The sequence below is a fragment of the Phoca vitulina genome, unplaced genomic scaffold (assembly GCF_004348235.1).
Source record: "Phoca vitulina isolate PV1807 unplaced genomic scaffold, GSC_HSeal_1.0 scaffold1, whole genome shotgun sequence".
Taxonomy (NCBI): domain Eukaryota; kingdom Metazoa; phylum Chordata; class Mammalia; order Carnivora; family Phocidae; genus Phoca; species Phoca vitulina.
The window spans coordinates 30,847,989-30,866,551 of NW_022589704.1; the positions used below are offsets into that span (position 1 = coordinate 30,847,989).

Below are 18,563 nucleotides of genomic sequence, written 5' to 3' on the forward strand. Positions count from 1 at the left end.
TTTATCCAAAAATCTACATATAAGTAGATCACGTTGTTCAAGGGTCAACCACATAATAAATCTTCGGTAAGACAAGAATTAGGGACAAGGACACACTAGACAAGTTAAACATAAAGAAGGCTCTGAAGCAAGAAAGTGCACAGTACATAAGAGAGCAGTCAGTACAGCAGTTCCATTACTGTTAAGGTCTGAGAAGGCTGAGTGTGAGACAGATAGTTTGGGGGCATTCTGAAGCTGCTGAATATAATGTATGGCTATGAATTTTGGGCTGGATTCAGCACACACTGAAAGGAATGGTAGGATTTAACCAATACTATGTTAGTAATAGTAGTATATTATATGGTGGTAACAGTAGTATAGTATAGTATAGTGTAGGGATAGTTTTCTTTTTAAAAGATTTTATTTATTCATTTGAGAGAGCGAGCAAGCTAGAGACAGAGCATGGGGGGGGGCAGAGGGAGAGGGAGAAACAGACTCCCCACTGAGCAGGGAGCCCGACGTGGGGGTCGATCCCAGGACCCTGGGATCATGACCTGAGCCGAAGGCAGATGCTTAACCAACTGAGCCACCCAGGTGCCCCAGGAATAGTTTATTATATACAAAATAGTAGTATAATAATTATAATAGCATCTACCTACTCACGGATGACTTACTACAGGACAGGGACTCTCCTAAATACTTTACATGTATTAACTTGTAAAATTAGTACACTTTTTTAGCCCCAATTGCCCATGGGGAAACTAAGGACAAAGAGATTAAGTAACTTGCCCAAAGCCACACGGATAGTGGAGCCAAGAAATGAACTGACTCTGCTGTAAAGAATCCAAGCTCTTGGCCACTCTGCCTGCACTCACGGCACAGAATGGGGGGTGGGGGGACCCAAGGCCACCAATTCCTTATCAATGAAATAACCTTGCCTGAGATTTTACAGATTTAAATTTGGTAGCCGTGGAAATGCAAAGAGAGGAGCAGACACATGGGCCACGTTAAAGAAAAGAATAAATGGGATTTACTAGCTACATTTTTTAAACGATGGCAGGTTCAAACCTGAATGACTAAGATATTCCTATCAACAGAAATAAGGAAGCCAAATGGAGGAAGCCAATTTGGAGGGAGGGAAACGGAGTGGTTTTAATACATACCAGATGTTATCGGCATTCTAGGGAGGAAATGCAGAAATGGACGCAGAAAAGACATCAGCTAGAAATATGGGGCCCTTTAAAACTCCTGGTTTATATATGTATGTATATATATATGTATATATATATATATATATATATTTGGCAAGAGGATGGGTTTAGGCCACATGACTGCTGAGGTCTCTTCAGGTTCTATGACTCTATAATTTTGTAATTCGATAAGCACAGAATATCTACCCTTAAAAGTTTGAGATGGAATTTCTTGGCCAAGGTAATCTTTAGGAGCTTCTGCACAGACTTTTGAAACATTGTGCAAACTTCCCTTCAAATGTAGTTTCAAAACTTCAACACCCATGAACAAGAAAAACTTGAGAAGAAAACAATCCCCAAAACACCATATTCTGATCTGTTTTAAAAAAAAAAAATCAAGGGCTTAAAATAGGTGTTTCCCTTGAAACGGGAGCCTCACTGACAAAATGACTCAAGATGAGGTAATTAATGCAGGACCTTTCTTTTCTTTTTTTTTTTTTTTTTAAGAAGTCCAACTTAATTAAGCACCCCCTACCTGCAGAAAAATACAAACTGCATAAATTGTCCAACTCCATACTGAAAAAGTTACATACTTTATCACAACCAGCCATTTGCCCTTCAACCAGTGAATAGGAAGATGGAAAGAAGTCTAAATGAAAAGGAGTTTTATAAATGCAAAGATTTTGCTTCAATCCTTCTAAGATGGCTTATAAAAAGCAAAGGTAAGGGGCGCCTGGGTGGCTCAGTCATTAAGCGTCTGCCTTCGGCTCAGGTCATGGTCCCAGGGTCCTGAGATCGAGCCCCACATCGAGCCCCACATCGAGCCCCACATCGAGCCCCACATCGGGCTCCCTGCTCAGCGGGAAGCCTGCTTCTCCCTCTCTCACTCTCCCTGCTTGTGTTCCCTCTCTCGCTGTGTCTCTGTCAAATAAATAAATAAAATCTTTAAAAAAAAAAAAAAAAAAAGCAAAGGTAAGTATTGGTTTGGTTGAAAACCACGAAGAAATAACAACCATTGGTTGAAATATTCAGGCTGGTTTTACTATCCACTATGCAGTCTAAGCTGGACTAAAAATACAGTAAAATTGAGAATAAAATAGAGACAAACACATCATCACATTCAGGGAGTATCTCCCGTAAGCTGCTTTCCAGGTAGCTGTGGATTCCACTAGGGGGCAACAGAGCGTGATCAGAGAGAGACTTGGGCGTAAGGACAGTGTCTGGTCTGGTTTTAGGTCACTAGTTCAGTGTGCAAAACAGTCTCCATCTCAAAAGCACATTGGATCCTTGAATGCTTCTTCTATTACCAAGCACTGTGTTCTGATAAAAGGATTCCTGTTCTAAAGTTAGTCACACTGGCATTTTGATTTCTCAGTAATACATAAATCCAAATGTTTTGTCATAATAAAGTATCTTCCCATAAAACTATTACACAATTTAATAACTTTCAAACAAATTTAGTAAGATTTTTTAAAAACAGAATGTACTATATATAGCCTTTGATATTTTAATATTTTAAACATTTAATGATTAAATCAAAATGCACAGGTAAAAAATACACTAACAAAAACTATCACAATCTTCAACAGCTAACATTTGAGCACCTACTATATACCATACTATACTGAAAACTTCATACAGTTTTCAGACACAAGATAAAAACATTATATCCATTTTACAAATGGGCAAATTAAGGCTAATAGACATGAAACTTACCCAAGGACTCATAGCTAGTAAAGGATGAAACTGAAATGAAACTTGAATATTTGAGTCCCAGATATTATGTGTGATCCCTGAGGCCAACCCACCAACACTAAAATCCAGGAGATTTTGTCATTTCTCCAAAATTAACCCCTATGATAGTTAAAATTTAGTCAAAGATAGAAACATTCTTTCATTGTATCTTACCACATAATAAAATTTTACTTTTGTATATGTATTTACTTTTTGTAAAACCATGGCAGCAATCCGATTTACATAACAAGTTATACATTGCTGTATTTCAGTATTATATTGCAATTGCCTTCTAAAAACAAGAAATAATAACAAGGAAGACAATCATGTTCAATACTCAGGTTCTCACACTCAAAAAAATATCAGCTAATGCTAAGCTTTGCAGGGGCTTTGTTAGATGTTAGTCTCTAGACTTCTTAGAGTCATCATATATTACAATGAGAAACTGGTAAGTCAATATTACATAGCTCCGGTGTGACCCTGAAATTATTTCTACACAAAACAGCATAACATTCAAGGCCTAAAGAGCAAGGGCTCACCCCATGAATGGAGATACAACTTGTGATGTACTTTGGAAAGAATGCCCAGAGTGATGAAACATAAGACATTTTCCTTGTCCTACAAAATCTTAAAGCCCAACTTGTCAAAACCATCATTATTTTAGAAGTTTAAAATAGGATAAGAGACACTGCATTAGTGTCCTACGATGTTAATAACAAGTTACTACAAACATGGTGGCTTCAAGCAATATAAATTTACCTGGTAATTCTAGAGGTAAGAACTCTGAAATTGGTCTCATTGGGCTAAAATCAAGAGGTCAGCAGGGCTGTATTCCATATGGAAGCTCTAGAGGAAAATCTATTCCTTTTCTTTTCCAGCTTCTAGAAGCTGCCTGCATTCTTTGGCTCCATTTTTTTTTTTTTTTTAAGATTTTATTATCTTTAAGTAATCTCTACACCCAACATGGGGCTTGAACTTAAGAACCCCAATATCAAGAGTCACATGCTTTACCGACTGAGCCAGCCAGGTGCCCTTGGCTCTATTTTTAAAGTCAGCATTGGACAGTCAACTCTTTTCACATTTTATCTAATACTGACTCTCTTGCCTGCCTCTTTCAATTCTAAGGACCCTTGTGATTAAACCTGGCCCACCCAAATAATCCAAAATAATCTACCCCCATTTTAACGTCCTTAATCACATTTGCAAAGACCCTTTTCCCATGTAACATATATCTCATTGGTTCTGGGCATTAGGATTAAGTATCTTTAGAGGCTATCACTCTGCCTACTGCAGACAGCACAGCATATAATTTGTGCACATTCTGCAATCTTTCTGAAAAGTAGTAACTGAAATACAGAATATATTTTCCTACAAAATGGCATATAGTTGTTAGACAAGTGTAGTCTACCAAGTCCTCAAAGGAGTAATCTGGGACATGGAGAAAGGGATGCAAGGGACAGCAACACAGGCAAAACCCTTTTACAATAAATCAGGTACAGGCTTTAGGCAAAGAAAGCTGAATTTATTTATGTGATAAATTAATTCAAAATAACTTTGTTACACTCCATAGTTCTATTACCTACCTTTTCTTAACAATAGTGCTATGTAAAAACAAATTCATGCTTATTTATAATTCATGAGTTTTCATAATTAGCAAATACAGATTCAGACACCCAACACACTGCTTGGCACATTGAAGAAGAACAAAGGAGCATGGAAATTTAAATTCTAGTCTGATTCTTCCACTTACACCCTGTGTGATCTTCAGCAAGTCACTTATAATTTCTGGGGCTATTCTCAGAAATTAAAAATAGGGATAAGAAATAGCTCCTGCCCGCAGGGTCGCTGTGAAATAAAATAGAATATATAATTGCCAAAGACATTCTCGGCCACTGTTAGTGCTCCATAAAATGTTAAGTAGTTGTTATTGGGTGAACTACGTCAGTAGCCTTGGGCAGCCAGAGAAAAGAAATTAGCGTAAAACAGTATATTTTCAGGTATTTATCCCAAAGAACTTCAATCATCACACAGAAACATAACATAAAACATAAAACATAACACAAACATAAAACTGGAGAATTTTTAAGAATGACTCTTATAACTGGATAATTAAGTCACAGCATAAGATTTTACACAAATATTAGTTATCATAAGATGCAAAATTCCAAAGCCGCTCCAATAATATTTCGATAAAACAGGATAGAAATAGAGCAACATGGTTAAAAACTCAGCTCCCCTGTGAAAGGGCTCTACTGAGAAAGCAAGATAAAACAGAACAAAAAACCTCCCAAAGAGGCACCATGTGCACCACGCACTATGTTGGCCCAAGGAATAACTGAGATAAGACCAAAGGCAAACCACCTCTGGTACCAGAAGTTTTGAAAGTCACTTATTTAGAAAAATGTGTGATTATAAGTAGAATACCATTCAGCCTCTAATTTCAGTCTTTGCAGAAGTGTACTGGATGGCTCTTCCTTACACTGAATAAATGGCCTCAGCCTGCACTGCTTTCTGATTCTAAATTTCTGTTTCTCCTGCTTCGTCCTTTGCGGCTAGGCTATCAAAGGTTCCTAATTGCCATTTTCACCTGTAGTGAGAGGTTTTTCTAGGAAGTGAAGTGGGTGTTGACCAAGGATTCGTACATCCATCCATGCCTCTTTGGGCTTGCATTCTATATTCTAAATGCAAGAGATTGTTAGATAGCCAATTTGAAAATAGGTGAATTGTAGTTTTATCTAAGCTTGATACTGTCTCAAAGGATCTTGGGTGAATTTGATATATCACTAAACATTTACAAGTATCACTTCTAATTACTTCTTAACTTACAAAAAAGTAAGGTCAAAGTCTGGCAGAACCTTCTTTCCATACTAGATACATAAACTATCAGAAAATCTTCAGAATGCAGAGACAATGTCAGGAAAAAAAGCGATGCTCTCCTTTTCACTTACATTATTTTTAAAAAGGAAAAATGGGAGCATGTATTTTTTTCCCAGCAATATCCAAAGTGTACATTCTCGTCTACTCTGCAGCACAATACCAATTAGGCTCAGTGTATTCCATGTGAAGGTACATTAAGGAAATAGGCAAACCTGTGCCCAAACAGCACTAATCCTTTGCTAGGATTTTAACTGACTACCTCATTTTTTCACCTGATCCAGTAGTGGTGAAGTCCCTTTAAAACCGAGATTACATATAATAAAAGCTGTTTCTGTGTCTAGTAAATGGATTATAGTTAAAAGGGCACTGCCAGGATAGTTAAAAAGAATTCTCTAAAGGGAAGAGCTCTGCAGGACAAATGATTTCCCTGAGCGCCGCTCACGGAAACATCCTTCCTGTAATTAGGTCTTGGGTAAGGCTGGGGTAAGACATTTTCTTCTGGCCCTTCTTAAACTTGCTACTTTTTGGCGTTTAATTTTAATCCACTGGACATCAGTGAAATCGGAGAAGGGAAGACCTTCTTCATTAACAAACAGACCAAATGCCTAGACTATTTCAAAATAAGAAGATGGCTGCAGAAAGGCAGAAAGTGAAACAGAAATACAGAGGTGAAAGTCCTCCCTCAAAGTTCAATGTAAATAATATATTATTATTTTTTGGGCGACCAAGCCATCAACAGGAAGTCTGCAGCAAAATTATGTATTAACAGGAGTCAACCGCAGAGAATAAAGCTTTCTTTTCCACTCATTAATTCAGTTAAGTGTTCTTTGAGAATCAAGTTTGGGTAAAAGACTGTACCAGATATTATTAATACAAAGAACACAAAGGAAATAAAAATCTTCTGGTCCATGTCATCTAGAACTTACAATCTATTTAGGGAGATAAGTCCATTATGAAATGAGTAATTATAAAACAAAGCAAATCAGCAAACCAGGGTTGAGTTCCAACAGAAAACAGGGAAAATAAATGGACAGAATGTCCGCAAAGACTAACGTAAATTTGAACAGTCCAAAAAGATCTTACAGAAAAGGAAAAATGTAAATTTTACCTGAGCTCAATAAATCACTTATTCATAATCCAGTGCAGTTGGTACACACACACACACACACACACACACCCTCCCTGAGAGTGCAGAAAAACAAAAGAGAGAAACACATATACACACATAAATTAGCCTAGTACAAACAGTGCTAAGGATACACAGGAGAAGAAACTCTGAAGCAAGGATCCCTCAGGGAGAGGTGTGGTTCAATTCGGGAGGACACAAGAACCACTGATAAAAGGAACCCAACACAGAAGCAGGCATAAAACAATGTGTCTCAACAGCAAAAATTCAGTGTGTGGCAACTGAAGTATGCTCTCACACCCTTTCCAGTTTATCATCAGAAGAAAAATCTTATTAAAATAAGATGTTTGCAATGGGGTTATTCCCAAGTAGGTGGCAAAATAAGTTCCAACTTTTTGGAATATTCAATTTAGTGTTTTGTGTTGTTTTTACTTTAGCAATGAAAACAAAGACCATCATGAAAGACGGGTGTTTGCCAGCTACTTTAAAAAAAAAAAAAAAAAAAGGAAAAGAAAGAAAAAATCTTCACCATAGTTCCTCAGAAGATTTTTCTCCCCGTTGTATTCTCTATTTTGAAACACATTCAAATCACAGGCATTGAGTTGAAGATTTAGCAAGGGCCACGAAGAAACCCCAGAGCCAACAATGGCAATGAGAACTCCAACGGCCTCGGAGCCTGACACTAATTTACTGAGACGCATCAGGAACTCTTGGGAATGAAGTGTCTGCTAATTAGGCCACCATGAACAGATTCCCAAACCTTGACAAAGTTTTTCCCAAACATCTGATGAAGAACTTGGATTTATGGGCTGTTCAGGTGAAGCCTGAACAGATGGTATCTTTTAATAATAATTGACACATGAGTTTGTTAAGGATCTCAATCTCTAGGAAACATGCAGCTCTATGGAGGAAAACAAAGAGGAGTTTTAGTCTTCTACCTTATCTTTGTCTTCAACGACATCTGCCAAAACATCATCTGGATCCAGGATTCCTCCATCTGTGTATTCTAAGTGATGAATCTTCACCCAGTAGCCAGGATCCTATGGTACAACAATCAACAAGTTTCATGATGTAAGCTTTTTAAAAATACAGTTTAATTTAAAAAATAAGCTGACTCATTAAAAATAGGCTCTGGTCATGAAAGGCTTGAACACCAAAAATAAATGTTACTTCTATCTCAATAAACATTTGCCATTTTTATCCTGTTTCAGGTAAATCAGTAAATCAAAGCATACATATTTCATCAATTATCCCGGAAGATAAATTGCAATGCAAAAATAAAGTGCCACAGTTATCTGAAAAGCATATTCAAGAAATTTTTATAACTTCAATTTAGGTAATCCCAAGAATACTTTGGGGGAAGAAAAAAGATCTTCTTGAGGGTACTTTTTGAAATGGGATTAGAAATTCAAACTGACATTCCCAAAGTTGTAGGCATGTCCTCAACTCCAAGATTTGAGATGACGCGTAGAGCAAGAGCTACACACAGCAGCAACTCGAACTGTGTTTGGAGCTGAACGAGGAGTTCACTGAACAGGAGAAGTGATTTAGGAGATCTCCAAGTACTATTTTAAAAACCTGCTTAGGAAAGTAAGGCTTAAGGAAAAAGAAGTATTTTCTCAATTTGATATGTGGCTAAATACTCTGATGCTAGAACTCAGAATTCAATGACGCAGCTCATTCAGTTCCACACATACTGCCTACTTCCAGAGAGGATACAAAAGGTCAACCAGAATAATGAGACAAAAATATGAACTGATGAATGAAGAAAAACATTAGCAAGTTTTTTAGCAGAATACCTAAGCTATCGTCAATCTGGCTCTGTGATTCTTAGAAAGCTTCTCAAAGTGGGAATAATTCTTCTAGAATAAAGTGCTAAGCCTTTATCATATGAATCTTCATAAAGGATAAGAACTAACATAGCCCACAAAATTCAACTGCAATTTTACAAAAACTAATAGAAATGGTTGTCACACAGGCTCCTCTTTACCCGCCCCCCAATAAAAGGCAAGGACATACTATTAAATAAAAGTAATGCTTTTAAAGCATCTATGCAGAGGGCTACTGAAATGTGGCCTATGTATATAGCTTTTCAGTAATCTGACTTGGTAAAGTCATAGGCTTAAAAAAATACAAAGGAATTCTCCTTTGACATTTCAAAATTAAGTTTTCTATAGAGTACCCGAAGAGCTATTCCAAATAAAATGAAAGGAATTTCTTTGCTTCTGATATAGGTGGAAACACTAATGGTTAGGAAACTTTAAGTACCTGATTCTCTTACCCAGAAAGATCACAAAGATAGGAGAAGTCACTGTATAACCAAGTAAAGAAAAGCATAGCACACCCATCAATCAGATTCTTTAATCAGAGATCTTTACCAATTCAAGGTGATTGTGCTATAAAAGGTGAGCTAAGTACAATAGACTAGATTCTAAATAAGGAGAATACTAGAGTAGACAAAATGCTATGTAGCTGCCACTGGACCATACAGAAAAGAAAGAACTCCCCCTGTAATCTTTGGGAAGTCAGTCTTTTGGCTATGGCCATGCCATAGGCAATGTATTTTTTCCAATATACCCAATTAGGACTTCTAATTGAAATCTATAGGGTATTACATTTTCCTTGTCAAAACTGCCTTCTTACAAAGGGAGTTCAATTTAATTAATTTCTATTAATATCCATTGAGTTGGTTTTTGATATATTACAGCACTGTAGATGAAATCTGTTGATTCTAACCATGTTTGTAAAAGGTGATGTATTCTGAAGAGTTCTATAGAGTTTGTTTTTAATATATTCAATTACTTAAAAGTAGACATCTATTAAGTTGTCTGCTTTTTTCTCATGCTCAGTTTGTAAAAGTAGACTTTATCACCTAAGACTGAGGTAAACAACTACCCCCAACAATTGCAGTGTGAGTTAAAGTGTGCCTGTTTTCCTGCCTAGAGGTAGAAACAGAGAGGAGAAAACCAAGGACTCTGATTTTAAAATAGGCAAACTCAGGAGGTAAGAGGGGACAGGATCTGATCAGTAGCAAAGGGAGGAACAGACAGGTGGCAGCATGAGGGGGCTGTTAAGTCACATAGCATTCTGCTATCACACATACTTGCAGGATCTAAGACCTTCTGGAAAATAAGACCTAGGAGTTGCAACTACGACATTTATCTCTAATCATCTAATTGTGATTCAAAGGAGTACAGGAAAAAGTCTTACAGAACTAAATGAAGTAATAAAGTTATTTTGAACATTTTGGAATCATATATTCAATCCAAAAAACTTTTCAAGTGAAATACATGGTGCCAGAATATAAAAAAATCCTGTGATTCTAACACTACTGTCTCACATCGATACTGCCATTTTATACATTCCAGAAAAGAGTAGACTAATGATGAGCACACATCCAATCCTGAACAAAAACAGACAAGCTATATCAAAGTCGTCTCAATTAATATTTTACATGTCCAAGGGAGGTAAATCAACAAACACAGCACATACTAACTGTGATTTTGTCCCCATGGTATTTTGGCCATGGTGCTATAGATCACTTTGAGAATATACATACAATATTAGCAGCCGACAGCCATTATAAGACCATAAATTCACCCTGACTCCTTTATGCATGTAAAAACTTCAACCATTACCTTGCAGTCAAGATTTTGCATTTCATTTACTTAGTTTTATTACCACCAGGAATAAAACTGATCAAACATGAAAAGATGTTCACATGTGTGTCTAGTTTCACACAATTAATCACTTGCAAAAGTTTACTGTATTTTTCAGGATCATGACATTAATTTACCCTTCTTTTGCACAAATATCTGTAATATATAAAACAAATTATTTTGAAAAAATCTCTAGTAAATGTGTTATATAATAAATCTTACAACTTACACTCCTAGGTTCTTAAAGTATTGAAAAATAACATATTGTTTCCTCTATTTCTGATGGTACCTTATCATAAATTTCAAATAATACACAGTTAACTTAAACACTACTGGAATTTTAAAATTAAAAATAGCCACAAGGATGAATTGGAAAGGGAAACAAATGCATATACACATTATGGAAAGAAGACCGTTTTACAGGGAACTTATAATGATCAATGTAGAAACTGTTCCAAATAAGCACTGATGTTAGTAGCAATAAATATCCTTCACTGTGGGTAGATGACACAAAATTTGACCCTAATACCTGAGAAAATCTCTACTGGCCAGAGTTCTGAAGAACAATAGCTTTCCATCGGCAGTATCAGGAGAGGTAGACTGGCAAGCCAGATACCAAAGTGCCATTGACTACCAAGCACTGAGATTATGTCAATCATCAAAAGAGGGAAAACATGGATGGTTCTAAGCAAAATGCTTCTGGTCCAAAAAGAGAAAAAAAAATAGCCTGCAATGGCAGCTAGCCCCAGAAGTGAAGCGGGCACTACAAAAGAAAAGTCAATGTTGGAAAAGAGCTGTGTTTATCACTGGTGGCCAATTACATAGCTCAGCAGTGCAGCTAAGGTTTCTTGGTGACTTAATGTTTTCACACAAATAATCTCACCCACTGGGACAGAAGAACAATGGTAAAAATTAAAGTTAATGGAAAATTAAAATTTTCTATGTAGAATTTAATTTTATGAATTTGGTGGAATATACTCATAAAATAAGATTTCACCATTTTGATAGTCATCGTCGTAGCAGATAACTTTAGTGGTTACTATAGGCCAGGTGCTATAGGTGCTGTGAGTTTTGTATGATTAGCTTGTTTAACCTCAAACAGCCTCATGAAATAGTTATCAATCCATTTTTACAGATGAGAAAAGCAAGGCACGGCTAGGTGAATTGACTTACCCAAGGTTAGATGCTTAATAAACAGCAGAGCCAAGATGTTATTTTTAAACATAGAAAACAAGTGATTTCTTTTTTTAAATCACAAGGACCTAAGAATAACTCAAGGGGATCAGATCCATCTCTGTTGCCCCTTAAGTATATGGATCCAGGCAAGTCACCATTCCCCTGGGCCTCAGTTGTTTCATCATTAGTAAACATGGAGGCTCTCTGGCCTTCTGCACAATGCAGCACATTCAAGTCCAAGTGTAGAGGACATAACAGGGCAATAATAGAAGGCCCCCCAAATTTTTCCCTGTGTCCAGTATTTTACAGGTGAGAGAAGCTAGAGAAGATAATTTCCCATAATCATGGAATTAAAGGCTGGAGAAGCAAGGGAAAAATATCTTCCTGCCAAGAGCAGAGAGGAAGCTTGAGGCATCAGAAATTAAATAGAGAATTATGAAGTTTTCCATGCATGCACACTTTAACTACTTCTATCATAATCCTCTGTGGTTAATCCCTTGTCTACTCCAGACCAAGAGAGAGTAAGATGCCCCAGAATAGCACCCAGGAAGGAGAGAGTAGTCAGAACAGGTCTAGAGACTGTTTTGGGCAGGTGGAGAGCAAGAGTCTTTGAATAACCAACCACACACAGTGTAGGGAAAAAGCAGTTCCTGAAAATGATGCCTGAGCAAAGCCTAACAGAGCAGCACTGACACCTGAAAGGAAAGAATTAACCAGAAAAGGCAGTAATAGATATTGAGATTATGAGCTGGCCCTGACTTAGAACACTCCTCCAACTTCCTGAAAAAGATTAACCAATGCAAATTTGAGAAAAGGGTATGACAAGAACATGCATTGATACCACTTTAATCAAGTATGTTTCTAAAGAACTCAGGAGAACGAGAATGGCACCAGGGGTTTTTAAATGCTGGGGTGCAAGTAATACGCAGCAAATTCAACAACAGAATTATAAGCCTCAATTTATGTAAAAAAAAGAAGGTGAATCTGTCCATCTGTAAATTTACTCCCAGCGTTAAAAAAAATCTATGATCCTACCGAAAGAAACTTGATATAGCCATACCAACATCAGATGAGGGAGACTTTAAGAAACATTACTAAAGGTAAAGGGCAACATTTCACTATGATAAAAGGGTCAATCCAATGTTAAGAAAACAATCCTAAACCTATGTACCCGATAACATAACTTCAACACATACTGCCAAAATGGACAGATATTTTTTTTAAAAAGTAAACCAATCCACTTAACTATAGAGAAATGAGAGTTATTGGACGGAAGGTGTGGGGGTAGGTTGAACGGGTGATGGGTCTAATCATTACTTGTTGTGATGAGCACTGGGTGTTGTATGTAAGTGATGAATCACTAAATTCTACACCTGAAACTAATATTACACTGCAGGTTAACTGAAATTTAACTAAAAACTTGAAAAGGAAAACAAAATAATTAAAAAAATATATCCAAAAATCATAGTGAGACTTTTGATAGGAAACAAAGATATAAATCACCTGACAAACACAATTAACTGACCTAATTCATATTCCATACATACAAGACACTGTACCCCCAAAATATTAGAAAATACATTCTCTACAAGTGCACATGGAATTTATAACCAACTTTAAAAGTCTGGAATCACTCAGAATATATTCTCTGACCAAAGCTGAATTCCAGAAAGATATCTAGAAAATGTCTGGTTATTTGGAAATTAGGAAATACAGTTCTGAATAATCCATATATAAAAAATAAAGGAAATTAGAAAATAGTTTTTAACCTAAAATAATTAAAACAACAAAAAAATTGTGGGATACAGCTAAAGCAGTGCTTAATGGCAAACTTATGGTCTTTAGTGCAAATATTAGCAAAAAAGAAAAGCTAAATTCAAGAAGCTAGAAAAAGAATAGCTAGTGAAATCCAAACACTAAAGGAAAGAAATAAAGAGGAAAAAACAGAACAATGTTCTATTCTATGAAAGGCTTGATAAAATTGACAAATATCTAGGAAAACTGATCAAAAAAAAATTTCCACTGTCAAGGAAAAAGGCAAGCAATACCATCATAGATCTTACAGATATTAAAAAGATTTGGGAAAAATTTAGACCTACAAAATTGACAATAAAATGGACAAATTCTTTGAAAAATATAACTTACCAAAACTGAGAAAAGATAGAAAACAGAAACACAAAGATAACAATTAAATTTTAAAACTTTCCCATAAAGAACCAGACTCAGATCACTTCACAGATAATATCTTCCTAATGTTTTAAGGAAGAGTGTCAATCTCATACAAATACTTCTAGAAACTAGAAGAGAAAAATTTTCCCATCCCCCTTTTTATGAGGACAGCATAACATTGATACCAACAACTTACAAGAATATTACAAGCAAGTTATAAAATTTATAAAAATTTGCATATGGATACAGATGCAAAAATCTTAAATAAAACATGTTTAAACCAAAATTCAGTGATATATTGTAAAGGATGACACACCATGACTACATGGGATTTATTCTCTTAATGCAAGAGTGGTTTAAAATTAAAAATCAACTGAGGTTATTCACCAAATGAATCAAGGAAAAAAAGGAGAAAAATTAGATGATGATCACAATGGATGCACTTGAGAATATTCACCACCAATTTACAATAGAAAATATCTTAGCAATCTCACAACATAACACTGTGAATCTCCCAGCATAACAATGATCAAAAAAGAGCCAAGTACAAAAAAGTACATACTCTGATTCCATGAATAAGCTCAAAAACAGGCAGAATTAATTCACAATGTTAGAAGTCAGGGGACCATTTAGAGCCATGAGTGTAAAGGGGCACAAAGGGGGCCTCTGGGGTAATGTTCTATTTCTTGAGGTGTGTCCTGGCTGCACTTACTTGTGCACTTTCCCGTAGGTGTGTTATACTTTAAAAATGTTTACACAAAGGGGTGCCTGTGTGGCTCAGTCGGTTAAGCATCCGATTCTTGATTTCAGCTCAGGACGTGATCACGGGGTCTTAAGATCAAGCCCTACACCTGGCTCTGTACTGGGCATGAAAACTGCTTAAGATTCTCTCTCTCCCTTGCTCTTCCGCATGCTCTTGTGCACGCTCTCTTAAAAAAAAAAAAATGTTTAGGGGCACCTGGTGGCTCAGTCAGTTAAGCATCTGCCTTCTGCTCAGGCCATGATCTTGGGGTCCTGGGATTGAGCCCCACGTGGGGCTCCCTGCTCCGTGGGGAGCCTGCTTCTCCCTCTGCCACTCCCCTGGCTTGTGCTCTCTCACTCTCTCTCTCTCTCTCAATCTTCCAAATAAATATAATCTTTAAAAAAATGTTTACATAAAAGAACTGTCTGCTTCAAAAAAATGTGATTTCTTCTTTCAAACTGAAATACCTAGTTTCCCTTTACACATGATCATCTCTACAGTTAAATAAAGACCACTAAAAAACTGTTTAGAACAAGTTTCCTTAGAAGTATAAGAACATATATTTAGGCAAAGGAAAGAAAGGAATGTAGAAGTGCCAAAAGACAGGGAGGCCTGGTTAACCCACCAACAGAAAATGTAGCTCACTGACCATCAATTATTCAAAACTTGCAAGAAAGACCCAGAGAAGAGGCTTCATGAACCACAGGCTTAATGAGTCAACAGTGTGACAAATATGTTAAAAATGTTACCACGATCTTGGGCTATTATCATAGTACATATTACATAATTACATATTATCATAGTACTGTGTCCAGAACAGAGCAAGTAATAATCTCATTCTATACTAAGTGGTTACCCACATTTAAAGCATTTTTTTTTTTTTCAAAATTTAAGAGATGATTGTCAACAAACTGTAGAACACCAATATGGGGGATGGAAATAGGGCCAGCTCACTCATGGTAAGACATGATCTACTTTTGTTTAAACTGGAGAAAACAAAGGGAAACATTTTTACCATTTCAAACAGAGGAGAACCACAGTTTACTGGGCATTGGGCTTTTCAAGTTATCAAAGATAGAAATCTCTTATTGTTAAAATCATCACTAGTCATGTCTCAGGGAGACACCATATTGGAGATGAACATCTCTCTCAAGTCCAACACTACTTGTTTTTGAACCAGGACTGGCAAATTATTATATTTTCAGTTAAGCATCTTAAAGTATGTGGGTTATGTTGGAGACAACAGTCTGTAAAAAATGCTTATCTTAAACACTTAAAATCATATTCAGGCCAGAGACAGACTCACATTACCATTAACATATGGAAATTGAGACAAGAGAGAAGTAACAGAGCCATTTTGTGCTTCCTCTAGAATACATGCTCATTGCTCATATAAGTCAAATTAGCTACACTACTCACATTCTTATCCCCGTTTTTCTTTGGTTGAGCTTTTATAGGTAAATTTGTAAAAGTTAAATGACCATATCAGTCAGAGTCCCACCAAATTAAAAGGCTGCCATGCACAAGAAAGATTTGGCATGTTCTGTACCGCTCCAGAAGAGTTACATAAACAATAGAGAGGCATACTGAATTGCAGCATGACAAAGATCTTTCAAAAGGAGCTATGCAAAAATGGAGTGGGTTGTATGATGAGATAGTGAGTTCTTCATTCCCGTAAGGAGTCAAGCAAAGGCTACATTGCCGTCTCTCAAGGAGGCTATAGGATAAGAAGAATTGTGTGATCCTGAAGAGCCCTTCCAACTCTGAAACCTACAACATCTAGAACCTCAAAGCTCCTTTGGGCTTTGAACCTAAAGTTAGAGAAACTTCTTGCAAGAAGAAATCTCTGCTGTATCATAAAAATAATGTTTTCCACATAGGGAATATAGTCAATGGTGTTGTAATGGCACAGTATGGTGACAGATGGGAGCTACACTTGTGAGCATAATGTATCGAGTTGTTGAATCACTATGTTGTACACCTGAAACTAACATAACATTGTGTGTCAACTGTACTTCAAGAAGAAAAAATGTTTTTAGAGGTTCAGCATGATTCCACAATTATTGTGCAACTCTGTGCAGAAAGTCTGAGCAAAACACCAAATTTTACCTTTCTCAATCTATCAGTTATTCTTGTGTCTTGCTCTACAACCTGAAAATTCACTAATTTATAAACATCTTTAAGGAAAAGGGTCTTCTATATCCAAAGTAACGGAATTACTCTAATAAAGAAAATAAAAATGTGAGAATTTTATATTACTTACATTTATAAATAGGCTAATTTCTCATTCTAAAACAGGTCTTCCCTGACCCTACCCCCAAATGTGGGGTTTTCAACCTTGACTAGTAAATTCATAAATTCAAAAACTCAAAGGAATCCACTGGCTCACAGACCATCTAGAGTCCTCCCATCTTATGATGGGGGGTTGGTGGAGAGACACCACAATACCAAAGATTAAATCACAAAGAAGACTGTGGTTGGCTTGGCTTGTGATATATTGTCTTAAACAAAAGTAGTCTCAGTATAAAAACACCAATTCCAGGATAAATTTTCAATTTTATCTCATAATCCAAGTTCTGCAATACTACTTATTCTCCTGTTCAAGAAGGAAGAAAAATATTTAAGTATATACTTCACTTTCTAATTCATATTATCAACAAAATATTTAAAGAGAATCTTAATCACCCCATGTCATTTTTCATTCGGCTTTATGAGGTAGCCGTAATCTCAGCAGTTTTCTTTGTATAAAGGACTTTAAAGGTTCATTTTTCATCCTGGAATTAACCTAAACTTATTTGAGGGGGGAAAAAAACAGTCCAGATACCTAAGTTCTTTTTTTTTTTTTAATAAAGGACAATTTTTAATTATTTTCAAATCTACTGCCTACATTATCACAGCACACTCTCTTTACAAGAATATGGACATTTCCTCTTTCTATGGATCTAAGTGTTAAATGCATAAAAGCACAAAAGCCTTATATAAGTCTTCAGGATTAAATACATTATAATCTTAAAACCAAAGTTCTATCAGGAAAATCAAATGTTAAAGTCTGAAATTAGCAAAAATTGCACTTGTATTTTAATTGATACATCCATTTCAAAAGCTTTCCAGTATGAAAGATTTCCAAAACATTAAACCATTACTAATTTAGTAATGCTGAAACAGTGTTTCAAAAACAATTTTAAAGAAAACAGCTGATTTTTTTTTTTAAATCATGCTTCCCATTAATTGTTTTCAGTGAAATTTTATAATCCAAAAACCTGGATGCAAAGGGTTTAGAAGCTTGTGTGGTCCAAAGGAATGCAAAGCCTACAGCCAAAGAAGGGAAGCAGCCATGTCCCCAAAGAGAAGGATAAGCTATAATGTAAAAAAAAAAAATTATTATAAAACCTTAGAAAGCATTCTTCTACAAAATGAATTTTAATAGGAATTTGAGAATACAAACTCATACAACTCAAGGTTTACTCAATGCATTCTTGCCACCATGATGCTGGCGTCCATGTAAGGTAATTCCAAAGAGCTCTGACAGACACTGTCAGTTGTGTATCTTTATGTATATGAATTAATAAAGGTGGTTTAAAGCATTCCACAGGTAACCACCATGGCCTCTAGATCTCCACTCAAACACAAAGGTTTATGCTCCATCACTGAAGAAAATAAGACCTAGAAAAGAGAATTTTAATTTACATCAGAAGAGTACTGCGGGCAGTGTTATAAAAACATGTAACTCTCAGAGAAACACAAAGACCTCATCAACTTGATTCCTGCTGTTTCTAAGACTACTTTTCAGTATGGCCATGATAGGAATGGTGAAGGATTAGCTGTCTCTGAAAGTATTGGGATACTATGACCGGTTACTATTAACTTTGCTTCTCCAACAACAGGGCCATTCGTCCCGAATGCTAGAGATG

The 18,563-nt window shown here is 36.2% G+C and overlaps 1 protein-coding gene across 1 annotated transcript in view; it reads right to left on the reverse strand.

Moving 5' to 3' along the window:
* Positions 1-18,563, reverse strand: part of PARD3B (par-3 family cell polarity regulator beta) — a 999,887-nt gene that overhangs the window by 848,584 nt on the left and 132,740 nt on the right. The window contains exon 2 of the mRNA XM_032403913.1: positions 7,845-7,946. Coding sequence (XP_032259804.1) covers positions 7,845-7,946 — 102 coding nt within the window. The remainder of the gene's footprint in view (positions 1-7,844; positions 7,947-18,563) is intronic.